This window comes from Tasmannia lanceolata, unplaced genomic scaffold, assembly GCF_043159265.1.
Source record: "Tasmannia lanceolata isolate RefF3 unplaced genomic scaffold, GAP_Taslan_0.1 ptg000013l, whole genome shotgun sequence".
NCBI lineage: Eukaryota > Viridiplantae > Streptophyta > Magnoliopsida > Canellales > Winteraceae > Tasmannia > Tasmannia lanceolata.
Window position 1 is genome coordinate 43,332,574 of NW_027518690.1, and position 27,231 is coordinate 43,359,804.

Consider the following 27,231-nt stretch of genomic DNA (forward strand, 5'->3'; position numbering starts at 1 on the left):
ATTTTATATGATGTATGGCCGTATAAAACGTGTTATTTTAAAAAAGTACGGTACAGCCTACTCCATAGGATGATCCAAACCCTCTATTTGTTGGCCCGCAATGTAAAAAGGTTGTGCCCCAGAATTTGTTTCCATGGGATGATCCTAATCCTCCGATCTGTAGAAGTTTTCATAATGTTGAGTGCCTCTATAGAGCTGAGGGTTAGAATCATCCCATGGAAATGAATTTTGGGGCACAACCTGTTTATGATCATCCTATGGAGTGGGCCGTACCATACTTTTTTAAAAAATATGGGCTTATACGGGATCTCTTGCTGTCGCGTGGAACCCCAACACATAAGCTGTTTCAAAGCACCCCTATCCTATCTTTCCACTATTCCTTACATTTACTAGGAACTTAGGGGCCGTTTGGATATGCGGATTTTAGAATCCAGGTTTTTAGTTTGAAAACAGTGTAAAGGAGGGTTCATGATCTGGCAGCGTTTCTTGGATTTTAAGTAAGAAGACCAGGTTTTAGAAACCTCTCCCCCATCATGAGATTTCTAAAACTTATGTTTCTTACTTAAAATCCAAGAAACGCTGCCAGGACAGCATACATCAGCTCAATCATGAACCCTCTTTTACACTCTTTACAAACTGAAAACTGGATTCTAAAACCCACGTATCCAAACAGCCCCAGCATTTCCATCGGCATATTCTCAAAACCAAAATAGCTTGGGTCTAGCATGATATTCATATAAGTCCAAGAAGAATCCAAGCATGATCCGATATTAATCAAGGAATGGCAATTTCCTTGGATATCAAATGTATCTGCACATCTCGAGCAGGAAATCATTCAAAGTCAGTAAATTTGTGAAAATTTACCATGCTTTTAGAGTATAGACCATCTATTTTTACCCTTTTTTCACCATAACTCTTACGGTGATAAAGCGTTTACATTGCTTTTGGTCTCATTTCTCCGATCAAATCAATCAGTTTTTGCTCTGATCTTCATCAAACCAATCAGCTCACATTGCAGACAGTATAAGACTTGAAACCCTGTGTGTCTAAATAGATGTTCATCTCTTCTTGTTCTTTTCTGCTCTTTTTTTTTTGGTACAAAGCAAACCCAAGCCTGATATAAATATGCCCATGCATATCACTCTCATTAACAGGGAATTAATACTTGGAGGAACTTCATTGATCCATGTTTTACTACTCTTTTCCTAAGTTGTCTCTGCCACCAAATTTGCTTCCGGGTGAGATATTTAAGTGTAGATTTTTAGATTCCTCTAAGTTATGTTTGCTTGTAGATTAACAATATTAATAAAGGTCTAGACAGACAAATAAAGACACTAAAGGGAGAGACCAGAAACGATGATCAATTCTATAGAAATTAACTTAAAGCCTCTAATTTGCAGCCTTTAAACAGATGGTTAGATAAAAAAAAAAAAAGAACAAAGAAGCAATAGTGTACATTCATCAAGAAAGCCTCCACAGATTAGAGGTTAGAGCAAACCAATCCATACTAAAGGATATAGCAGAAAAATGGCTTGGATCATGGAACAACTGGCCCTCACTTTTGCCCTCCCAAAAATGCTATCACCTTGTGATGATGGTTCAGCACATTACCCTTCATCTTGACAATGAGCAAAAGACCATAAATCATCTAATGACAATCATCAATCAAATGACACTTGAATTGTTACCATTCCAAAAAAAAATGCTACTTGAATTGACTGAAAAGAAAATACCCATAGTTCTTCATTTCAAGCCCATCCCCATATCCATACCCAACAACTCTAACATAACATAGACACTGTCAATCTCAGGATGAGAACCATCTGCTGCAAGAAAAACATGCACTCTGTTCTTTACCTCAATCCAACTACATCCTGGTTGTTTTTTCACCCTTCTTTCCTTCATCAAAATCCATATCCCCTCTGCATCTTTCTTCCTCCCACAAGCCAGATATATCTCAGCCAAAATCATAAAAGCACCACCATTCTGAGGTTCCATCTCTAACACCCTCTTTCCTGCAATCTCGCCCACTTCAACATTTGTATGTATTCGACAGGCCCCGAGCAAAGCTCCCCATACACTAGCACTAGCCTCAATCCCATCTGCTCTCATTTGATTGATAAACTTCACTGCTTCCTCTACAAAACCCGATCTCCCAAACAAATCAACTATACAAGTATAATGTTCTAACGTCGGCTGAAGAAAGCACTTATATCTCATGTAGGTAAAATAGCATTGGCCTGCATTGATCAAACCTGCGTGGCTACAAGCCGAGAGAACTCCGATGAAGGTTATATGATCTGGCTTGACATTCGTTAATTGCATTCGTTCGAAAAGTTCTAGAGCTTCTCTACCCTTTCCATGGTGGGAGAACCCACAGATAATTGAATTCCATGAGATGACATCATGACTAGGCATGTAAGAAAATCCCATGAAAGCTGAATGAATGCTTCCACATCTAGCATACATAGTCACAATTGCATTGCAAACTGCGACAAAATAATCAAAACCCATCTTAATTATCTGCCCATGAACCTGTTTCCCAAAGTCTACGCATGGTAAGATCGAACAAATGTTCAAAACGCTTGTGAAAGTAGCATGATCAGGACTAAAACCATCTTCCTTCATTTTCATAAGAAGTTTCAGACCTTCCTCACCATGGTCATTCTCTCCTAATCCAAAAATTGTAGCATTCCACAAAGTTTCATCTCGATTTTGCGTCATTTTGAAAAGTTCAAAGGCAGTATCAACATCACCAAATTCAAAATAGCCCACAATCATATTCGTCCACGAGATGATATCACTAAATGGATTCTTCTCGAAAAAGGCATGAGCTTCTTCAACAAGCCCACTTCTGATCAATCCTAACAAAATTGAATTCCATGCACGCTGGCTCTTGTGTGGCATTTCCACAAAATATCTCATCGCATCATTTAACCGTCCTCTACATGCCAGCCCATCAATCAATTCATCCCAAGAATCTGAATCCCGATCAGGCATTTTCGCAAACAACCCTTCTCCAACCTCAATTCTCCCATTTTCTTTATACCCAACTATCATTGTATTCCACGCTCGAATATCTCTTTCAGGCATTTCATCAAACAGTCCACGAGCCTCATCAATCCTGCCCATTCCCGCAAGCCCAGACATCACAATTGTCCAAGACGCTATGTCTCGCACCGGCATTTCTTTAAAAAGCTGTTCTGCAATTTCAAAGGATCTAAAATTAACAAACCCACCCATTACCGCATTCCAAGAAATAACATTTCTCACAGGCATTTCATCAAACAACAAAAGGGCTTCATTTATCAAAGAACTATTGACATATCCCATAATCATTGAATTCCAAGAAACTACATCCCTTACCGGCATTTGGTCAAAAACGCGTCTAGCTCGACTAATTTCATCATATCTCATGAAACCAGAGATCATTGTGTTATATGAAAAGAGATCACGATGGGGCATTTTCTCGAATAAACGAACGGCTTGATCGAATTCGCCATTTAGAAAGTACCCACGAATCATGGAATTCCATGTGACTGTATTTCGGTGGGGACTTTCGTCGAACAGTTTTTGGGCGTCTTCGACGAGACCGTTTCTCATGAATTTTGTTATCTGGGTATTAAGGGATATCGTGTCGGAAAAAGGTCTCTCGGCATGATTGTGTCGGATAAGATATCGGGTCGCTGGGAAGCTGTTTTTCGGCCGGAAGAGAAATAGAATTCCGAGTTTGGTTTGTGGAGGAGAAAGGAATATGAAGAACATACTCCATTAGTAGTCACAAACAGTTCTCTAGAAGAGAGTTCTCTGTCATTGGTTTGAATTGAATCGAAAAGCCAGTGGGCCAGTGGGGGTTTTAGTTGCTTAATAAGAAAAGGAAATTGATATCAGCACAACCATGTTATGATATTCGCACCAATCCTTCTTGTCTTTTGTCGCAATTAAATAACAAAAGACAAGCTGAGTTTGTGCAATTATTAAGACATGGTTGTGCTGATATCATTTCCGTAAGAAAAGGGCATGAGAATATGGGAATACCCGCATGACACTAGCTTACCGGGGAACTTACAATTGGTGGGCCCTCTCAAGGAGATTAGATTAGAGAAAAAGGATTACTTATTTGGATGATCCTAAAGCTACTTAAGTCATCGGCCATCCATCAAATTGGTGGGCTTCTCTTTAGAATCTTGGATTTTAACTAAGAAATCCATCTTTTAGAAATCTCTCTACCATCTTGAGATTTCTAAAACCTAGAGACATGGGATGATCTCCTCTCCTGTCCCATCTACGAGCACAAAGTGACTGCCGAAAAATCTTGCGGATTTGTTATCCCAAAGGGTGTTAACGTTTTGTCCCAATGAGTTTCTTCTCTCCACCATACATGCCGCTGTATAAAACGTTAGAGGCATGGCAGGCAGGATTGATGAGGAAGAGAAGAAGGAAGATAGGGGACAGAAGAGGATGAGTAGTAGCCATCATTTGAGATTGGTGTGTGTTTGTGAGGGATCAAGTGTCTACTTAATAGATGAAGAAAAGATGGCATTTTGCTCACTTTTTTCATACCCCTGCTCATTTTGAATTTTTGAAGAGAATGGTTCCTAAAGTTATAAAACAGATAGATTTTATATGGTGTGACTGTATAGTCTAATTATTTTTCAAAAAAGTGTACGGCACACTTCATAGGATGACTCAAAACGTTCATTTGTTGGGCTACAACCTAGATACGTTGTGCATCCTAATCATCCAATAGTCCAATCTTTCAATATTTCCATAATGTTCAGTTCCTTTATATATCATCATAGGGTGAGATTCATCCTATGGAAATGATTTTTGGGGCACAACATGTTGTGACCTAACAAATGAACGTTTCGGAGGATCATCCTATGAAGTGGGTCATGCAGTACTTTTGAAATGGACTATATGGCAACACACCAAGGATCATATTTGTATCATCCGCCGTCTCTCACTACCTTGGGACACATGATCCCGCGGGTAACCTGTCTTCCCATGGATTTTCGTTTGGTGGCCATACCCGGTAAATAATCATCATGGGATGTGATCCCAAGTTCCTAACCCTCCAATCTATAGAGTTTTCTATAATGTACAGTCCTTTTTAAATTGGGAGGGTTAGGATCATCCCATGGAAATGATTTACAGGGTACAACAGAGATTTAAGGGTTTGCTTTAATGGGATGTTAAATGAATAAATGGGGGCGAATGTGGACGGATAGGGGGCGAATTTATCAGCGCAGCTGTTTTAATGATAATAGAGAAGATTTCGTGCAACAATCAAAACATGGTAGTGCTAATATCAGAAGCCTTTGCCAAGGAAGTTAGACCCCAACCATGCTGTCACCCTTTTCAATTGAGGATACACTAAAATTCTGTCTTTAATATTGGAAGGTTTCTCAAGGAGAAATGATATTTCCACTCCCATTTTTTTTTGTCTTTTCCATAAAACAAAACGGGTGGAGATGCAGTTGTTTATATTTTAGAAAAAATACAAACAAAAGATGGTGAAGATGCTAGAAAACATCACACAATTTTAACCCTAGAAACCTCAGGAACAGTAATGTTATCAGCCATCGAAATTGCAGAAATTACACCACTGCCCTCTCCACCATTAGGATTAATCTCAGTGCTAGTAGACCAGACGTTTCCCCCATAGATGACCAAGTTCCTGTCCTTCTGAAGGACCAGCACAAAGTGACTGCTAAAAAGACTACCAGATTTGCCTTCCCAAAGGGTGTTCGAGTCTTGGGTTTTGATCTTAAGATTCCCATAGCTATCCAAATGACAAGAACAATTGCGTGCCGATACCGCAGTGTTTGAAGCTCAAAGGAGCTTTGTAGACTCATAGAGTGCTAGATTACAATCTTGTTGCATTGTCAAAAAATAAAAGCCTTGAACAAGAGACTCTCCGGGACCCAGAGATTCGCCGCTGTATAAGACGTTATTGGCATAGCAGGCCGGATTGAAGAGGAGGAGGAGGAAGAGAACAGAGGCAAGTGTGGGTTTTAGAAGATGAGTATCAAGAGAGTTAGTAGCCATCGTTGTAGTTTTATGTGAGTTTGTGTCAGGGCTGAAGTCCCTATTTATAGGTGGAGAAAAGGTGTTTATGGTTCTCTTTGGATTAACTGAACACTGCGTGCTAATTTTGAATTCTTGGGAGGGGTTTATTCAAAAGAGTTAGAGGTTAAGGACATGAGGAAAGCATGAAGGGTTAGTAGGTGAACTAGCATTCTCTGCCCCATGCGTAAGCATTGTTGGTGTAAGATAATGGGTGTCACCCCACCAAAATGATGTGTAGATGGGTGGGTCCCACCCCATGGGCATGGGTGGAGATTGTGGAACCACTTAATTAAAACACGAGAGCAAATGCTGGGTCCCATCATATGCATGGGTTTTGAGTGGAGTGGTGTAAAATGTGGGCCCCAGACTATGCATGGATTTGAGTAGGGATATATGGTGGGCCAACTCATGAGTGTAAAATTTTGAGCCCACCATATGCATGGGTTTGGGCAGAGATTGTGGGCCCTAGGGCTCCCATCCATTGCGAATGCATGGGTGTAAAATATCAAACATGCTTTGCAATTTGATGGGCCCCACCCATGCAATACATGACATGCAAAAAAAATCAGCGATCATAAAAAAATTTCATTCTAATAAAAGGTTTTATTATAAAGAAAACAAAGGATGACAATTGAAAGAAACATGGTGTTGGACGGGAAAGTGGGAAGGCTAAACAGAAGGTTGTTTTTAACTCTTTTATTTTTGGAAAAAGCCTAGATATAAAAATCACATGATAGAGTGTGTATGGGTGCATAAGGAGAGAGAGAGAGAGAGAGAGAGAGAGAGAGAGAGAGAGAGAGAGAGAGTGTTCCATCTCGGGTTTTCTCTTTGTTTTTCTCTTGGGTTGTTTTCTCGACTTACTTTTTGGTTTTATGGCACTTCTCTAGTGTATGATCCTGTACAACCTCCTTAAAGAAGAGCATTGAAATGCACCTCTAAGCCATGATTTAAGATTGGCAAATAAAGTTAGACATACATATTATTTCCAACAATTTAATTAAACATGGATTGCAAATTTCATGAAAATGTTCATAGGGAAATTATGAGCTTGTGGCACCAATTTGATGTCCATCCATTCGAGCAGCCGATCACAAGATGTGATGTGGAGCTCTAGTGGCGGAGCCAGGATTTATACATAAGGGTGGCATGTTATACATAGGGGGGCATTATACATAAGGCTGGGCCCAATTGAGTTGGGCCTATTAAGGGGTTTGGCCCAACTCAGCAGGGGCAGCTGTCTGCCCCCCCTTTTGCTACATATATGTAGCTCCGCCCTTGCCCTCACCCTCATCCTCTTGTGAGAATTTTCACTGTGTACAATGTAAGTAGGACCTACTAGGACACTCCAATAGAGGGTTCAATTTGAAATGGATCATGACTGAGATAGAAGAAGTAGGATCTAAATAATACTCTAAATCTGACCAATAGAGGGTTCAATTTGAATGGATCGTGACTGAGACAGAAGAAGTAGGACACTCCAATAGAGGGTTCAATTTGAATGGATGGTGACTAAGACATACGAGGATTCGATCCGAAGTGGATCCATTGTCATCCCTAGCGAGAATGGACGTATCTATCAAGAGTTTAGAATATCGGGAGCAACGACTCTAATCATCCAATAAATATATGCAGCACATTAGCCTATTCTCTAAACTATGATGATCAAGCAATCTTAACCCATATCAGAGGACTTTTTCCAATTAGTTTTGAACTAATTAAAACGTGGCACCCACTTTGTAGGATATTTTTTAGGACACAACCGTGGCCTAAGATTTGTGTGAATCATAGTTCAAAAGCTCTAGTCAACTCGAAACTCCATCAAGTTGACTAAATTAGATTTTTCTCAAGTTCTGTCGAGCCACCAACTTGACTCAATCTAAAGTTTAAATCACGAGTTTGTTATAAAGTCAGGTTTAGGGTTATAGAGATGATTTGTGGGGAACAGCTCATTTACGCCGTGACCCAACAAATGAACGGTTTGGATCATCCTTTGAAGTGTGGTTTGGACCAACTCAACTCAACCTGATGCATTGCGTGGGCCCCACCATTTTACCTCATGTTTTGGTCTTTTTACAAGGTAACTTTTGTTTATTAGGGCCTTCTGGCCTTTTTGTGAGTTTAAAAAAAATCTGATTTGCAAAATTTGCTCAAATGTGATGACTCTATTTGCAAATTGTCAAACAACAAGACTCTTTTTGAAAATAAAGCAAAGTTTCTGAGTTCATTTTTGTCCTGTTCACATATGAGGGAATTCTGGTCTTTTTATGAGTTAAAAATAAAAATAAAAATAAAAATAAAAATAAAATCTACCATGCATATTTTGGTCACAATTTAATGGCATGACCTGATTTGTAAAATTCACTCAAATGTGATGACTCTATCTGCATATTGTCAAACTACGGGACTCTTTTTGAAAATAAAGCAAAGTAGAAGAGTTCTTTTGCAAAACCCCCTTACTTTAAACCTCTCTTTATAATCTATTGCAACCCTAAAACTCCTTACATTCTAGTGATTTAGTTCTTAATCTTCACCTCCTATGATTCTTCTTCCTTTAAGGTTGATACCATATATTCTTAGAGAGAAATGATAATTCCACCACTCCCATGGGTGGACGAAATGTTGTAATAGAAGCAAAAGATGATGTGTAAATGCTAGAAGAGAAGGGCCACAGTACTATTTTTCCATTACTAGATACTCAATACTCTCAAGTCTCAACCATACATTATTGTACTAAGAAACACCGACTCAGACACTCATAAATACACGAAGAAACATCTTGGACTCCACTGAGAAACATCTTTGGACAATCTCCTCACCCAATCACTTAAACCCTAGAAACCTCAGGAACAGTTTTGTTATCAGCCATTGAAATTGCAGAAATTACACCACTGCCCTCCTCACCATTAGGATTAATCTCAGTGCTAGTAGACCAAACGTTTCCCCCATAGATGACCAAGTTCCTGTCCTTCTGAAGGACCAGCACAAAGTGACTGCTAAAAACACTCCCAGATTTGCTTTCCCAAAGGGTGTTCGAGTCTGAGGTTTCGATCTTAAGATTACCATATTTATCCAAATGACAAGAACAATTAAGTGCCGATCCCGCAGTGTTTGAAGCCCAAAGAGGCTCTGTAGACTCGTAGAGTACTAGATTACAATCTTTTTGCATTATAAAAAGATAAAACCCTTCAACAAGATATTCTCCTGGGCCTAGAGATTGGCCACTGTATAAAACGTTATAGGCATAACAGGCCGGATTGAGGAGGAGGAGAATAAGGAAGAGAGAAGAGACAAAGGTGGGTTTGAGAAGATGGTGAGTTTTAAGAGGTGGGTTAGTGGCCATCTTTGAGATTGGTGTGGAGTTTGTGTGGGAGATGAAATGTGTACTTATAGTGGAGAAAAAGTGGTTGTTTTCTTTCACTTTCTTTGACAACTCACCTTCGTTAAAGTTATAAAGCAACTAATTAAAGGGGTGTCTATAGCAAGAGAAAAAGTGGAGAAAAAGTGGGTTTTTCTTTCACTTTCTTTGATACTAATGTCGCCATTTTGAAATTTCGGGAGGGGTTTCTTAAAAAGCATGGTTGTTAGAGTTATAAAACAACTAAAAGGGGTGTCTATAGTAAGAGAAGGGGCACATTTTTATGCTTTAGGTACTAGTATCATATAGAATCTCATCTATCAAGAGTTTAGAAGACAGGGTGCATTCATTGGCTCTAATAAACCAATATCGAGGGCGCATGTGACCACTCTCTTTTCTATTTGAAAAGCCAGAAAAAATACGGACCAATTAATGTACTACAAGACACGCGTGTGGCATAATGTACTGCACGACACGGGGCATGCATGAGTGGAGGTGAGGCTATTTAAAACTCATTCTAAATTGGATTCCGCATTATCCTCGTATTCCAACAAGATCGATGCAGCTCCGTGAAGAAAAGTTATGAAATAACGCATTGCCCCTCTATTGAATAACTAATGGGAAAAGCATGGGTGGAGGTGAGGCTATTTAAAACTTTATACATGTAAATTTGGCACAAATTATTAAATAACTAAATCCTTAAATATGTAATCTTTATAGCTATTAAATGCCTTATAGATGTATTTCCGATACTATCAAATATCTTAAGCATAATCTCTTCTAAGAAAACTTTAGTATACACTTAAAGATTATTTAAAACTTTGTCAAAATATCTTGTAAATGTTTATTTTCTAATACCTATTTAGTCCCTTTGGCTTCTAGTGATGCCTCTAAGTTGTTAATGTTCACTTCCCATGATTCTTCTTACTTTTAAGTTAAATACAACTCAGAGAGAAGGTAAAGAGAGGAGACAAGGATTGGATTTATGAGTTCTTAATGTTATCTTTCTTAATGGATGGAAATGCAGGGCCTATTTATTTCAGATTATGACAACCAATTGTAACCCCAAAACAGATTTTCCCAGATGAGTATTCCAAAATGATAAGAGACTCAATGAAAGTGGACCTCATAGGGAATATTAAATCCTGCATCGAGAGGGCAAATCAAGTTTCAGTAGAAGGAGAATTGGGAATTTCAGAGGAAGAGACGGGAGTGTCAGAGGAAGAAGGGAAGGTGGAGTTGAATATGGACAAAGTATCCTCAGAAGAGGACAAGGAAGAAGTGTCAGGAAAAGAAGAAGAAAAATCTCTCTATGAAGAGTTTGGAAAAAATGACGAAAATGGGGGACCACCTGGGAATAGGATACTAGGAAAACATTGAAGAGACATAGAAAATGTTCTTCGACATAGAGAAGAGGGATGCGGGGAGAAAAAAGGAAAAACCCCAAGGAAAGGGAACATTGAGCTTAATGCCCTCAAAAAGTAAGGGGTTCGTCCCGTTTAATTTTGTATAGTTCTTCCTGGGTTAAAATTTCTTACAGGACTTGATTCTTAATGGAGTCGGTTAATAAGATATTAGGCTTCTGGTAGATGTTAGATTAAGATCATGCATTGGTGTAGGGAGAAGTAGTAGATACCTCCCAAGAAATCTGGGTCAGAAAGCTTTCAAGGAAAACCAGGACTCCTTTTGTTTAGATCTTCACTAAGATATCTGTTTTGATGGGTTTTGATGGCGAGGTTTTTTCCTACGAGAAATCAAGCATGGCGAGGGCATACGGGAAAGTGGAAAAGGGAAACAAAAAAGATCGGAGATTTGAAACAACTATTCAGAAGAGGAGGAAGGAAAATATGGGGGACTGGAAGTGTGCAAGATGTGGTTTCCACAATTTTCAATGTTGGAAATGTAAGAGGGTATGGTCTTCGGTGGATTTCAACATCCCTTTTGTCTCAGAGACCCATAAAAAGCGTGGAGGTTTTGATCATCACCAAGATCTGGAGGGTTTTGATTTGGATAATGGGAAGGTAAACTCATCTATCTCGGAAGGAATAGCTTACAATATTGAAGTGATTCCTTTCAGATCAATCTGCAATGCAGATATAAGCTTGCGGGGAAAGATCAAAGATGGGTGGTCTGGAGACACTAGGGCTCTTGAGATATGGTTGGGAACAAAATTCAGTCGACCTCAGTCGTCTAGGGTTTACAAAATTGATGATCTTGATGTTATGGTTTTGCCCCCAATGGGGGTGAATAAACTTCATGCCAGATCTACTTGGATGGAGGCGGTAAATTCGCCTTTTGTGGACCTAATACCATGGAAATCAAAATTTCCAGTAGATGGCACGATGTATTGGTGGGGCATGACCAGAATGCCGCTGGAAGCATGGTGTGAGACCAACTTTTGAAGAGTAGGAGAGAGGCTTGGGGTTGTGCTGAAGCTTGACGGTTCATGCTCAGCTGGTAAGGGTTATGCATCAGCTCTGATCAGCTGGTAAGGCTTCCAGGGGGACCCCCTTGCCCCATACCTTTTCATTATGGTGGTCGAGGCTCTTAGTCTATTGCTGTCAAAGGCAAGTAGCTCGGGACTCATTTGGGGCCTTCAAGCTGGATCAAATGCCGAGGAAATTACCCATCTTCAATTTGCGGATGATTCACTGGTATTTCTGCAGAACAGTCCTCAATCTATCCCTAATATTATGAAGATATTTAATTGGTTTGATGGTACTTCGGGTTTAAAAATTAACTTTCAGCAAAAGCATGCTTTTGGAGGTATAAATATGGATTCCGCTGAGATCCAAAGGCTTGCTAGGTCAATTGGTTGTAGTGCTGGTTCTTCCCCGGTGTCATATCTGGGCCTTCCCTTAGGATTTGGAATTCCATCTCCTGCCCAATGGGACCCGGTGGTAGAAAGGATTGAAAGGAAGCTGGCTACATGGAAAAGCAGATACATCTCATTTGGGGGCAAAATCACCCTAATAAAGGCCGCGTTGTCTAACATGCTGGTCTAGTTTATGTCACTTTATAGGATTCCGGTAAAAGTTGCTTTGCGAATAGAATAAATTCAGAGGAATTTCCTTTTGGATGGAGGTGATGAATAAAAAAAGCTAAGACATCTAGTTAAGTGGGAGAAGGTGACCCACTCTAAGAGGAGCGGAGGCATTGGGCTTGGTAAAATTAGACTACGGAATAAATGCCTTCTTGGTAAATGGCTTTGTAGATATGGACTAGAGAAATCGGCACTTTGGCACTGAGTAGTCGGGGCAAAATACGGGTTCGAATGGGGGGATTGGAATGTGATGTAAGCTGGATCTTAAGATCTAATCGATTCTCAATACAAATATCAAATTAGCTGTAGAAATTTGAGTTTGTATTGAAATTGAAAAACAAAGATGATAAAAAAAACAAAATCAAAGAAGGAGATGAAATTGATTTGCCAAAAGAAACACAGAGAAAGGAGATTTGTATTGGTAGAAAAGGAATTCCTACAACAAGAATCGCATGTTGTCAAGGAAAGAAAGAAGAAAAAACCTTACATCACCAAAGGTTTCAACTTTCTCCTTGCTAGGAAGCTTTTCTAGGGCACTCTCAATAACTCCGGAGAATATCTCCCGTTTCCATGAAGAGGTCTGATCTTTTTTTTTTTTGAAATGAAGCCCTTCATCCCTATTTATAGAGGAAGGATGAAATCACGTGTCTTCCTTCGGTGGTTTCCTTTGTGATCCCTGATGCCACTCCTTAACCATTCTTATCAACCACCCTTTATTTGATTCCTAATTACATTTCTTACCCTTCTACAAAGTAACATGCAATCATATGTACAATGCCCACACTTTATTCTTCAATCTCAATCTGATCCTCTCAGATCTTCATGTTTTATTCTTCAACTTGATCCTCTCAGATCTTCGTAAAGCCTTAGGACGATCTATCCGTTGCATCACTTCATCCTCTTTTTCTTTGGCTTTATCATAGACCAAGTCCCCAATATCTCCCTCCATGGTTTCATCATCAGAGACTGGGTTCACATCATTACCAGCAGAGAATGGGTCCACATCATTCGGAGAATAACTCCGGAGAATATCTCCCGTTTCAATGAAGAGGTCAGATCTTTTTTTTTTGAAATGAAGCCCTTCATCCCTATTTATAGAGGAAGGATGAAACCATGTGTCTTCCTTCAGTGGTTTCCTTTGTGATCCCTGATGCCACTCCTTAACCATTCTTATCAGCCATCCTTTATTTGATTTCTAATTACATTTCTTACCCTTCTACAAAGTAACATGCAATCATATGTACAATGCCCACACTTTATTTTCAGTCTCAATCTGATCCCCTCAGATCTTCATGTTTTATTCTTCCACTTGATCCTCTCAGATCTTCGTAAAGCCTTAGGATGATCTATTCGTTGCATCACTTCATCCTCTTTTTCTTTGGCCTTATCATAGACCAAGTCCCCAATATCTCCCTCCATGGTTTCATCATCAGAGACTGGGTTCACATCATTACCAGCAGAGAATGGGTCCACATCATTCGGAGAATAACTCCGGAGAATATCTCCCGTTTCAATGAAGAGGTCTTATCTTCTTTTTTTTTGAAATGAAACCCTTCATCCCTATTTATAGAGGAAGGATGAAACCACGTGTCTTCCTTCGGTGGTTTCCTTTATGATCCCTGATGCCACTCCTTAACCATTCTTATCAACCACGCTTTATTTGATTCCTAATTACATTTCTTACCCTTCTACAAAGTAACATGCAATCATATGTACAATGCCCACACTTTATTCTTCAATTTCAATCTGATCCCCTCAGATCTTCATGTTTTATTCTTCAACTTGATCCTCTCAGATCTTCGTAAAGCCTTAGGATGATCTATTCGTTGCATCACTTCATCCTCTTTTTCTTTGGCCTTATCATAGACCAAGTCCCCAATATCTCCCTCCATGGTTTCATCATCAGAGATTGGGTTCACATCATTACCAACAGAGAATGGGTCCACATGATTCGGAGAATAACTCCGGAGAATATATCCTGTTTCAATGAAGATGTCCAATCTTTTTTTTTTGAAATGAAGCCCTTCATCCCTATTTATAGAGGAAGGATGAAACCACGTGTCTTCCTTCGGTGGTTTCCTTTGTGATCCCTGATGCCACTCCTTAACCATTCTTATCAGCCATCCTTTATTTGATTTCTAATTACATTTCTTACCCTTCTACAAAGTAACATGCAATCATATGTACAATGCCCACACTTTATTTTCAGTCTCAATCTGATCCCCTCAGATCTTCATGTTTTATTCTTCCACTTGATCCTCTCAGATCTTCGTAAAGCCTTAGGATGATCTATCCGTTGCATCACTTCATCCTCTTTTTCTTTGGCCTTATCATAGACCAAGTCCCCAATATCTCCCTCCATGGTTTCATCATCAGAGACTGGGTTCACATCATTACCAGTAGAGAATGGGTCCACATCATTCTCGCCCCTTTGTTTAGAGCTTGACCTCAAGCTCGAGTCATCGTCATAATAAGGGAAAAGATGACGTACATTAAAAATATTTGTAATACCCATTTCTATCGGTAGATCAACAACGTAGGTATTGGAACCGATTTGCTCCAAAATTTTGCAGGGGCCTACCTTTCGTGGTCGAAGTTTATGATAGGCACCCGTCGGATATCGCTCTTTGGATAAGTACACCCACACTAGATCTCCAATGTTGAAACGAACATCACGCCGACTTCGATCAACCCATTCTTTTTGCTTTTGGTATACCTTCTCAAGGTTTGTTCTGACTTGAGTATGAATGGTCTTCAAATCTGCAAGTCTGTCCTCTGTTTTTGTGAAACCGTTTTCCTCATTTAGGAATGAAAGAAGATCTAATGGCCCTTGCGGGTTCCTGCCATATACAATCTGAAATGGGGAAAATCCTGTAGAGCGATTAACCATCGAATTAAATTAAAATTCGATTTTTGGAATGACCAGATTCTTGGTTCCAAAACTCTTGACATTACATTGCAACAAATTCCCTAATGTCCTGTTCACAACCTCCGTTTGACCGTCGGTTTGCGGATGATAAGGAGAATTGAATTTTAGCTCTGTTCCTAACCGTTTCCATAAATTTCGCCAAAAATGACTCAAAAATTTCGAATCTCAATCTGAAACAATACTCCGTGGTAACCCATGATGACGAACGACTTCTGCAAAGTATAAATCGGCTATGCGGCTTGCATCCATAGTGGCCTTACACGGAATAAAAGAAGCCATCTTACTGAACCGATCCACAACTACCATAATACTGTCAAAACCTCTAGTTGTTCTTGGTAATCCAAGGACAAAGTCCATGGAAACATCTACCGAGGGTGCTTCTGGAATAGATAGAGGAGAATATAATCCATCATTTGTGGTAGTTCCGTTAGCTGTTCGGCACACACGACATCTTTGAACAAACTTGTTAACATCCTTGTCAATACCCGGTGTGGACCCCGATCCGAGGATGATGAGGAAACGAGTCCCTACATCCTCTAGGATCATCCACACGTGAAGCAGAGCTCTACCAAGGAACTCTCGAAACTGTGCCACCCTCATAGCATAGCACGAGTGGCGATACAAACTAGTTACCTCTTGATCCAAGGATAAATCCTCAGACCAAGACGCACCTAAAATAACTCAGAGTCGCAATCCATGGATAGGCCATGGAACCCAAAAAATAAATCCTCTGTGCAATGGATAACCAGAAATATATATGGGCTCGTGCCTGATTACGAATGGAGAAGGTCTGAAGAGCACCCCCAATTCGTCCGAGTGCAAGCACTTGGTCTCTTATGCCATTTGTCTCCTTCGCAGCAACTGGGTCCAGTCCCTTAGACTTACCATAGCAGCTACTATTAAGCATGGCAGAGATTATTGGTGCGGATTTTGCGACCTGGAAACTAGTCATCTTTTTTTTTTTTTTTAAATCCCGAGCCATCAGTGAGATACCACCCTGGAATAGGTGGAATTATATTTCTTTCTGCCGTCCAAGAGATAGTCTTAGGTAGACAGTTTATCTCTGATTTCTACAGAGTAGTTCAAGTTAATAAAGTTATTTTATTGTGCTTTAACATTACAAGAACAGAATCACGCTTTGTAGGATTTGAACCTCCTCTTGGTTTTAAGACTATGTTACAGTTCTTAGAATACCTTTGTCCATAGACCCAAAGATTAATAATATCTATTCCATTTCTCTCTTATTTCTTTATCAAACATGACCAGTAACAAAGTTATAGGCCAAAGTAAAACAATTCACTCATTTTTGTAAAAAACGATGCCAACTGCACATGACCTCGCAATTCAGGCAATGTAGAGAATAAATTATCTTTGATTAAATGCTGTTTCATTTTCTAAAGTTTCTATGTTTGTAGACCTCCCAAAAGCAGGAGAGGCTACATGTTCCTACTTATGATTGACCCTATATGGTTTTTCCAATTGAATTTTATTTTATAGCTCCTGCTGACTCATAATCGATTTCCAGAATCCAAAACAAACAGGGCCTTTAGCCTCTCTAAAGGCATGCTGAAACAGTTAGTTCCTCTTGAGAGATTCACAATCTCATAAATATTCGAGTTAGGGTGACTTTAATCCAGAGATTTTATATGATGTGTGGCCGTATAAAATGTGTTATTTTTAATAAGTACGGTACAGCCTACTCCATAGGATGATCCAAACCCTCTATTTGTTGGACCACAACGTAAACAGGTGCCTCAAAATTTGATTCCATGGGATGATCCTAACCCTCTGATCTGTAGAAGTTTCTATAGAGCTGAGGGTTAGAATCATCCCATGGAAATGAATTTTGGGGCACAACCTGTTTATGTTGTGGCCCAACAACTGGACAGTTATGATCATCCTATGGAGTGGGCCCTACCATACTTTTTAAAAAAATATGGGCTTAAACGGGATCTCTTGCTGTCGCGTGGAACCCCAACACATAAGCTGTTTCAAAGCACCCCTATCCTATCTTTCCACTATTCCTTACATTTTCTAGGAACTTAAGGGCCGTTTGGATATGCGGATTTTAGAATCCAGGTTTTTAGTTTGAAAACAGTGTAAAGGAGGGTTCATGATCTGGCTGCTGCATGCCGTCTTGGCAGCGTTTCTTGGATTTTAAGTAAGAAGACCAGGTTTTAGAAACCTCTCCCCCATCATGAGATTTCTAAAACTAAGAGGTTTCTAAAACTTATGTTTCTTACTTAAAATCCAAGAAACGCTGCCAGAACAGCATACATCAGCTCAATCATGAACTCTCTTTTACACTATTTTCAAACTAAGGAACAATTACCAAAGGGGGACAAAAATTAGGCAGAATTATCAACTGGACCCAGGCTTTTCAGAAATTACCAATGGGGGACAAAATCTGTCTTGTCATTAAAAGCTGGACAAAAATTCCCTTTTCTTAAGCAAAACTTGATAAGCCCATTCGGAATTTGGAAACCCCATTTTGATACTAGATAACCCCAACCCAGAGACTTGAAAACCCCCTTCCAAAGTTCCAGTACACTTGGGCAATTTTAAGGGACTTGATAAGCCCATTCGTAAATTGGTAACCCCATTTTGATACTAGATAACCCCAATCCCAAATACTTGAAAACCCCATTCCAAAACTCTAGTGCCCTCGGCCAATTTTTAGGGACTTGATATGCCCATTCGGAAATTGGTAACCCCATTTTGATACTTGATAACCCCAATCCTAGATATTTGAAACCCCATTCCAAAACTCCAATACCCTCGGCCAATTTTCAAGGACTTGATAAGCCCATTCAGAAATTGGTGACCCCATTTTTTATACTAGATAACCCAATCCCAGAGACTTGAAAACCCCATTCCAAAACTCTAGTATCCTTGGCCAATTTTCAAGGACTTGATCACCCCATTCGGAAATTAGTAACCCCATTTTTTATACTAGATAACCCCATTCCTAGAGACTTGAAAACCCCTTCCAAAACTCTAGTACCCTCGGCCAATTTTCAGGGACTTGATAAGCCCATTCTGAAATTGGTAACCCCATTTTGATACCTAATAACCCCAATCGTAGAGACTTAAAAACCCCCTTCCAAAGTCAAAACGTGTTTTATATGCCAAAGGGTATTTTCGTCCAGCTTTTACTGACAAGACAGATTTTGTCCCCCATTGGTAATTTCTGAAAAGCTTGGGTCCAGTTGATAATTCTGCCTAATGTTTGTCCCCCATTGGTAATTGGTCCTCAAACTAAAAACTGGATTCTAAAACCCACGTATCCAAACGGCCCCAGCATTTCCATCGGCATATTCTCAAAACCCAAATAGCTTGGGTTTAGCATGATATTCAATAAGTCCAAGAAGAATCCAAGCATGATCCGATATTAATCTAGGAATGGCAATCTCCTTGGATATCAAATGTATCTGCACATCTCGAGCAGGAAATCATTCAAAGTCTGTAAATTTGTGAAAATTTACCATGCTTTTAGAGTATAGACCATCTATTTTTCACCATAACTCTTACGGTGATAAAGCGTTTACATTGCTTTTGGTCTCATTTCTCCGATCAAATCAATCAGTTTTTGCTCTGATCTTCATCAAACCAATCAGCTCTCATTGCAGACAGTATAAGACTTGAAACCCTGTGTGTCTAAATATATGTCCATCTCTTCTTGTTCTTTTCTGTTCTTTTTTTTTTGGGTACAAAGCAAACCCAAGCCTGATATAAATATGCCCATGCATATCACTCTCATTAACAGTGAATTCATACTTGGAGGACCTTCATTGATCCATGTTTTACTACTCTTTTCCTAAGTTGTCTCTGCCACCAAATTCGCTTCCGGGTGAGATATTTAAGTGTAGATTTTTAGATTCCTCTAAGTTATGTTTGCTTGTAGATTAACAATATTAATAAAGGTCTAGACAGACAAATAAAGACACTAAAGGGAGAGACCAGAAGCGATGATCAATTCTATAGAAATTAACTTAAAGCCTCTAATTTGCGGCCTTTAAACAGATGGTTAGATAAAAAAAGAAAAAGAAAAAAGAAGCAATAGTGTACATTCATCAAGAAAGCCTCCACAGATTAGAGGTTAGAGCAGACCAATCCATACTAAAGGATATAGCAGAAAAATGGCTTGGATCATGGAACAACTGGCCCTCACTTTTGCCCTCCCAAAAATGCTATCATCTTGTGATGATGGTTCAGCACATTACCCTTCATCTTGACAATGAGCAAAAGACCATAAATCATCTAATGACAATCATCAATCAAATGACACTTGAATTGTTACCATTCCAAAAAAAAATGCCACTTGAATTGACTGAAAAGAAAATACCCATAGTTCTTCATTTCAAGCCCATCCCCATATCCATACCCAACAACTCTAACATAACATAGACACTGTCAATCTCAGGATGAGAACCATCTGCTGCAAGAAAAACATGCACTCTGTTCTTTACCTCAATCCAACTACATCCTGGTTGTTTTTTCACCCTTCTTTCCTTCATCAAAATCCATATCCCCTCTGCATCTTTCTTCCTCCCACAAGCCAGATATATCTCAGCCAAAATCATATATGCACCACCATTCTGAGGTTCCATCTCTAACACCCTCTTTCCTGCAATCTCGCCCACTTCAACATTTGTATGTATTCGACAGGCCCCGAGCAATGCTCCCCATACACTAGCACTAGCCTCAATCCCATCTGCTCTCATTTGATTGATAAACTCCACTGCTTCCTCTACAAAACCCGATCTCCCAAACAAATCAACTATACAAGTATAATGTTCTAACGTCGGCTGAAGAAAGCACTTATATCTCATGTAGGTAAAATAGCATTGGCCTGCATTGATCAAACCTGCGTGGCTACAAGCCGAGAGAACTCCGATGAAGGTTATATGATCTGGCTTGACATTCGTTAATTGCATTCGTTCGAAAAGTTCTAGAGCTTCTCTACCCTTTCCATGGTGGGAGAATCCACAGATAATTGAATTCCATGAGATGACATCATGACTAGGCATGTAAGAAAATCCCATGAAAGCTGAATGAATGCTTCCACATCTAGCATACATAGTCACAATTGCATTGCAAACTGCGACAAAATAATCAAAACCCATCTTAATTATCTGCCCATGAACCTGTTTCCCAAAGTCTACGCATGGTAAGATCGAACAAATGTTCAAAACGCTTGTGAAAGTAGCATGATCAGGACTAAAACCATCTTCCTTCATTTTCATAAGAAGTTTCAGACCTTCCTCACCATGGTCATTCTCTCCTAATCCAAAAATTGTAGCATTCCACAAAGTTTCATCTCGATTTTGCGTCATTTTGAAAAGTTCAAAGGCAGTATCAACATCACCAAATTCAAAATAGCCCACAATCATATTCGTCCACGAGATGATATCACTAAATGGATTCTTCTCGAAAAAGGCATGAGCTTCTTCAACAAGCCCACTTCTGATCAATCCTAACAAAATTGAATTCCACGCACGCTGGCTCTTGTGTGGCATTTCCACAAAATATCTCATCGCATCATTTAACCGTCCTCTACATGCCAGCCCATCAATCAATTCATCCCAAGAATCTGAATCCCGATCAGGCATTTTCGCAAACAACCCTTCTCCAACCTCAATTCTCCCATTTTCTTTATACCCAACTATCATTGTATTCCACGCTCGAATATCTCTTTCAGGCATTTCATCAAACAGTCCACGAGCCTCATCAATCCTGCCCATTCCCGCAAGCCCAGACATCACAATTGTCCAAGACGCTATGTCTCGCACCGGCATTTCTTTAAAAAGCTGTTCTGCAATTTCAAAGGATCCAAAATTAACAAGCCCACCCATTACCGCATTCCAAGAAATAACATTTCTCACAGGCATTTCATCAAACAACAAAAGGGCTTCATTTATCAAAGAACTATTGACATATCCCATAATCATTGAATTCCAAGAAACTACATCCCTTACCGGCATTTGGTCAAAAACGCGTCTAGCTCGACTAATTTCATCATATCTCATGAAACCAGAGATCATTGTGTTATATGAAAAGAGATCACGATGGGGCATGTTATCGAATAAACGAACGGCTTGATCGAATTCGCCATTTAGAAAGTACCCACGAATCATGGAATTCCATGTGACTGTATTTCGGTGGGGACTTTCGTCGAACAGTTTTTGGGCGTCTTCGACGAGACCGTTTCTCATGCATTTTGTTATCTGGGTATTGAGGGATATCGTGTCGGAAAAAGGTTTCTCGGCATGATTGTGTCGGATAAGATATCGGGTCGCTGCGAAGCTGTTTTTCGGCCGGAAGAGAAATAGAATTCCGAGTTTGGTTTGTGGAGGAGAAAGGAATATGAAGAACATACTCCATTAGTAGTCACAACAGTTCTCTAGAAGAGAGTTCTCTGTCATGGGTTTGAATTGAATCTAAAAGCGAGTGGGCCAGTGGGGGTTTTAGTTGCTTAATAAGAAAAGGGAATTGATATCAGCACAACCATGTTATGATATTCGCACCAATCCTTCTTGTCGTTTGTCGCAATTAAATAATAAAAGACAAGCTGAGTTTGTGCAATTATTAAGACATGGTTGTGCTGATATCATTTCCGTAAGAAAAGGGCATGAGAATACCGGAATACCCGCATGACACTAGCTTACCGGGGAACTTACAATTGGTGGGCCCTTTCAAGGAGATTAGATTATAGAAAAAGGATTACTTATTTGGATGATCCCAATGCTACTTAAGTCATCGGCCATCCATCAAATTGGTGGGCTTCTCTTTAGAATTTTTGGATTTTAACTAAGAAATCCATCTTTTAGAAATCTCTCCCCCATCCTGAGATTTCTAAAACCTGGAGACATGGGATGATCTCCTCCTTCTCTCCTGTCCCATCTACGAGCACAAAGTGACTGCCGAAAAATCTTGCGGATTTGCTATGCGAAAGGGTGTTAGCGTTTTGTCCCAATGAGTTTCTTCTTGGAGGGATTTATATTTTGATAATGCAAGATGATTGCAATTTTGGGACTGAGAGATTGGCCGCTGTATAAAACGTTATACTCATTGGGACCCTGAGATTGGCCGCTGTATAAAACGTTAGAGGCATGGCAGGATGGATTGATGAGGAGGAGAAGAAGGAAGATAGGGGACAGAAGAGGATGAGTAGTAGCCATCATTTGATATTGGTGTGGGTTTGTGAGGGATCAAGTGTCTACTTAATAGATGAAGAAAAGATGGCATTTTGCTCACTTTTTTCATACCCCTGCTCATTTTGAATTTTTGAAGAGAATGGTTCGTAAAGTTATAAAACAGATAGATTTTATATGGTGTGACTGTATAGTCTAATTATTTTTCAAAAAAGCGTACGGCACACTTCATAGGATGACTCAAAACGTTCATTTGTTGGGCTACAACCTAGATAGTCCAATCTATCAATATTTCCATAATGTGCAGTCCCTTTATAAATCATCATACGGTGAGGTTCATCCTATTGAAATGATTTTCAGGACACGACATGTTGTGACCTAACAAATGAACGTATCGGATCATCCTATGAAGTGGGTCGTGCAGTACTTTTGAAATGGACTATATGGCCACACACCAAGGGTCATATTTGTATCATCCGTAATTCCATGGATTTTCGTTTGGTGGCCATACCCGGTAAATAATCATCATGGGATGTGATCCCAAGTTCCTAACCCTCCAATCTATAGAGTTTTCTATAATGTACAGTCCTTTTTAAAATCGGAGGGTTAGGATCATCCCATGGAGATGATTTACAGGGAACAACAGAGATTTAGGGGTTTGCTTTAATGGGATGTTAAATGGGGGCGAATGTGGACGGATAGGGGCGAATTTATTAGCGCAGCTGTTTTAGTGATAATAGAGAAGATTTAGTGCAACAATCAAAACATGGTAGTGCCAATATCCAAGAGTCCAATCTTTTGTTTTTATTTTAGAAAAAATACAAACAAAAGATGTGAAGATGCTAGAAAACATCACACAATTTTAACCCTAGAAACCTCAGGAACAGTAATGTTATCAGCCATCGAAATTGCAGAAATTACACCACTGCCCTCCCCACCATTAGGATTAATCTCAGTGCTTGTAGACCAGACGTTTCCCCCATAGATGACCAAGTTCCTGTCCTTCTGAAGGACTAGCACAAAGTGACTGCTAAAAAAACTACCAGATTTGCTTTCCCAAAGGGTGTTCGAGTCTTGGGTTTTGATCTTAAGATTCCCATAGCTATCCAATTGACAAGAACAATTGCGTGCCGATACCGCAGTGTTTGAAGCCCAAAGGAGCTTTGTAGACTCATAGAGTGCTAGATTACAATCTTGTTGCATTGTCAACAAATAAAAGCCTTCAACAAGAGACTCTCCGGGACCCAGAGATTCGCCGCTGTATAAGACGTTATTGGCATAGCAGGCCGGATTGAAGAGGAGGAGGAGGAAGAGAACAGAGGCAAGTGTGGGTTTTAGAAGATGAGTATCAAGAGAGTTAGTAGCCATCGTTGTAGTTTTATGTGAGTTTGGGTCAGGGCTGAAGTCCCTATTTATAGGTGGAGAAAAGGTGTTTTTGGTTTTCTTTGGATTAACTGAACACTGCGTGCTAATTTTGAATTTTTGGGAGGGGTTTATTCAAAAGATTTAGAGGTTAAGGACATGAGGAAAGCATGAAGGGTTAGCAGGTGAACTAGCATTCTCTGCCCATGCGTAAGCATTGATGTAAAATAAGGGGTGTCACCCCACCAAAATGATGTGAAGATGGGTGGGTCCCGCCCCATGGGCTTGGGCGGAGATTGTGCGACCCAACAAATGAACGGTTTGGAACATCCTTTGAAGTGTGGTTTGGACCAACTCAACTCAACCTGATGCATTGCGTGGGCCCCACCATTTTACCTCTTTTGGTCTTTTTACAAGGTAACTTTTGTTCATAAGGGCCTTCTGGCCTTTTTGTGAGTTTAAAAAAAATCTGATTTGCAAAATTCGCTCAAATGTGATGACTCTATTTGCAAATTGTCAAACAACAAGACTCTTTTTGAAAATAAAGCAAAGTAGAAGAGTTCATTTTTGTCCTGTTCACATATGAGGGAATTCTGGTAGGGCTGGCAACAGGGCGGGTCGGGGCCGGATGTTGGGGTCCCCTACCCCTTCCCCTCTGCGGGGAATTTCCCCCCTCCCCTCTGCGGGGATGGTGGGGAATCCCCCTCCCCTCCCCGCGGGGAATATCTAATCCCCTTCCCCTCCCCGCATTCTTCGGGGACAAAATCCCCGCCCCGCCCCAACATCACCCCCTCTTTAGTCATTGATACACTAATGCTGGGTGTCCCTAATCAACTTGATGCAATTTCAATATATAAAAATGTTATAAACTAACAATCGATAGGCTAGCTGTTAATTAAATTAGCAAGAGATTGGTATAAGGAGTTTGTCTTCTCTTCTTTATATATTGATTGAAATGCTGGGCAGCAACGAACGTCCAGATTTCACTTGTTTGCAGTGTTTTTTTACTTGAAGATTTAATAAGAGAGGGCAGATCCATATTCGGTATTTGTGTGTGGACGATGGATGGATGGACCCATTGGACCGACAATAGCTGTTGTTGGATGATGGGATTTCCGCACATTGCTAATTGGATTCGATCCAACTTCAATTTTAGATCAAGTGGTATCATAGCCTGCCACTTAGAGTACCCAACATCCAAACCCCATTTTGGATCATTAATTTTGGGAAATGTTATGAGCACTACTGTATTCTGATGATCGCACTCCTGACTTTATTAAAAGTAAGGTATGGCCCGCACCATAGGATGATCCAGACCGTCCATTAGATGGTGCACACCCTAAATAGGTTGCGCCCAAAAAATCATTTCCTTAGGTGATCCTAACCCTCCGATCTGTAGAAGTACTGAATGATCCTATTCCTCTATAGATCGGAGGGTTAGGATCAACCTATGGAAATGATTTTTGGGGCACAACCTATTTAGCGTGTGCCCCATCTAATGGATGGTTTGGATCATCGTGTGGTGCGGGCCATACCATACTTTTAATAATAAAATGCAATTTATTTTGGCTACCGATGTTGGCACTACGATTTTTTGATAATTGCATACACTCACTCACTCAGCTTGTCTTTATTATTTCAACATCTGTCAAAAGGTTATTATAGTTCCCAAAATGCTCTCAGAAGCTAATTAAAAGGAAAAGACAAGCTAAGTCTATGTTTGGGGGAATCTTGTAGCCGATCCACAGAGTTTCTAGTAGTTTTCCTAAAAAAAAAACACTTAAAAATATACAAAAAAAATGGCATTGATTAACGGGGCGAGGCGGGGCGGGGCGGGGACAACTCCATCCCCTTCCCGCACCGGGGAATTTTTAAAATCCCCTTCCCCTATCAAATCGGGGAATCCCCGCCCCAGACGGGGCGGAGCGGGGCGGATCCCCGCTTTTTCGGGTGAAATTGCCGGCCCTAAATTCTGGTCTTTTTATGAGTTAAAAGTAAAAATAAAAATAAAATCTACCATGCATATTTTGGTCACAATTTAATGGCATGACGTGATTTGTAAAATTCACTCAAATGTGATGACTCTATTTGCATATTGTCAAACTACGGGACTCTTTTTGAAAATAAAGCAAAGTAGAAGAGTTCTTTTGCAAAACCCCCTTACTTTAAACCTCTCTCTATAATCTATTGCAACCCTAAAACTCCTTACATTCTAGTGATTTAGCTCTTAATCTTCACTTCCTATGATTCTTCTTCCTTAAGGTTGAGACCATATATTCTTAGAGAGAAATGATAATTCCACCACTCCCATGGGTGGAAGAAATGTTGTCGTTTTAAGGGTAAAAAAAAAAAATAGAAGCAAAAGATGATGTGTAAATGCTAGAAGAGAAGGGCCAAAGTACTATTTTTCCATTACTAGATACTCAATACTCTCAAGTCTCAACCATACATTATTGTACTAAGAAACACCGACTCAGACACTCATAAATACACGAAGAAACTTCTTGGACTCCACTAAGAAACATCTTTGGACAATCTCCTCACCCAATCACTTAAACCCTAGAAACCTCAGGAACAGTTTTGTTATCAGCCATTGAAATTGCAGAAATTACACCACTGCCCTCCTCACCATTAGGATTAATCTTAGTTCTAGTAGACCAGACGTTTCCCCCATAGATGACCAAGTTCCTGTCCTTCTGAAGGACCAGCACAAAGTGACTGCTAAAAAAACTTCCAGATTTGCTTTCCCAAAGGGTGTTCGAGTCTTGGGTTTTGATCTTAAGATTCCCATAGCTATCCAAATGACAAGAACAATTGCGTGCCGATACCGCAGAGTTTGAAGCCCAAAGGAGCTTTGTAGACTCGTAGAGTGCTAGATTACAATCTTGTTGCATTGTCAAAAAATAAAAGCCTTGAATAAGAGACTCTCCGGGACCCAGAGATTCGCCACTGTATAAGACGTTATAGGCATAACAGGCCGGATTGAGGAGGAGGAGAATAAGGAAGAGAGAAGAGACAAAGGTGGGTTTGAGAAGATGGTGAGTTTTAAGAGGTGGGTTAGTGGCCATCTTTGAGATTGGTGTGGAGTTTGTGTGGGAGATGAAATGTGTACTTATAGTGGAGAAAAAGTGGTTTTTTTCTTTCACTGTCTTTGATAACTCACCTTTGTTAAAGTTATAAAGCAACTAATTAAAGGGGTGTCTATAGCCGGAGAAAAAGTGGCTTTTTCTTTCACTCTCTTTGATACTAATGTCGCCATTTTGAAATTTGGGAGGGGTTTCTTAAAAAGGATGGTTGTTAAAGTTATAAAACAACT

General features: G+C 39.9%; 4 protein-coding genes and 2 pseudogenes across 5 annotated transcripts; all 6 read right to left on the reverse strand.

The window, feature by feature from the left end:
- Nucleotides 1-1,343: 1,343 nt before the first annotated feature.
- Nucleotides 1,344-3,913, reverse strand: LOC143889208 (uncharacterized). Of its 2 annotated transcripts, XM_077393393.1 has the most exons (2): nucleotides 3,367-3,909; nucleotides 1,344-3,198 (listed from the first exon to the last, which is right to left on the reverse strand). In XM_077393393.1, the coding sequence occupies exons 1-2, from the start codon at nucleotides 3,763-3,765 to the stop codon at nucleotides 1,744-1,746; spliced, it is 1,854 nt and encodes a 617-aa protein (XP_077249508.1). In that variant the 5' UTR covers nucleotides 3,766-3,909; the 3' UTR covers nucleotides 1,344-1,743. The 2 variants fall into 2 exon arrangements, with proteins under 2 accessions (XP_077249508.1, XP_077249507.1); XM_077393392.1 differs by having other exon boundaries at nucleotides 1,344-3,913.
- Nucleotides 3,914-5,535: 1,622 nt separating this feature from the next.
- On the reverse strand, nucleotides 5,536-6,051 carry LOC143891296 (mannose-specific lectin-like). The gene is made up of 2 exons (XM_077395904.1): nucleotides 5,918-6,051; nucleotides 5,536-5,785 (listed from the first exon to the last, which is right to left on the reverse strand). The coding sequence occupies exons 1-2, from the start codon at nucleotides 6,049-6,051 to the stop codon at nucleotides 5,536-5,538; spliced, it is 384 nt and encodes a 127-aa protein (XP_077252019.1).
- Nucleotides 6,052-8,896: 2,845 nt separating this feature from the next.
- LOC143891297 (mannose-specific lectin-like) lies at nucleotides 8,897-9,412 on the reverse strand. Its single transcript, XM_077395905.1, has one exon. It carries the CDS (start codon nucleotides 9,410-9,412, stop codon nucleotides 8,897-8,899), a length of 516 nt encoding a protein of 171 aa, XP_077252020.1.
- A 9,942-nt stretch (nucleotides 9,413-19,354) lies between these two features.
- LOC143889209 (uncharacterized) lies at nucleotides 19,355-22,004 on the reverse strand. Its single transcript, XM_077393394.1, has one exon. The coding sequence runs from the start codon at nucleotides 21,774-21,776 to the stop codon at nucleotides 19,755-19,757; it is 2,022 nt and encodes a 673-aa protein (XP_077249509.1). The 5' UTR covers nucleotides 21,777-22,004; the 3' UTR covers nucleotides 19,355-19,754.
- Nucleotides 22,005-23,405: 1,401 nt separating this feature from the next.
- Nucleotides 23,406-23,921, reverse strand: LOC143891298 (mannose-specific lectin pseudogene; annotated as a pseudogene).
- Nucleotides 23,922-26,288: 2,367 nt separating this feature from the next.
- LOC143889210 (mannose-specific lectin pseudogene) lies at nucleotides 26,289-27,023 on the reverse strand (annotated as a pseudogene).
- Nucleotides 27,024-27,231: the final 208 nt, after the last annotated feature.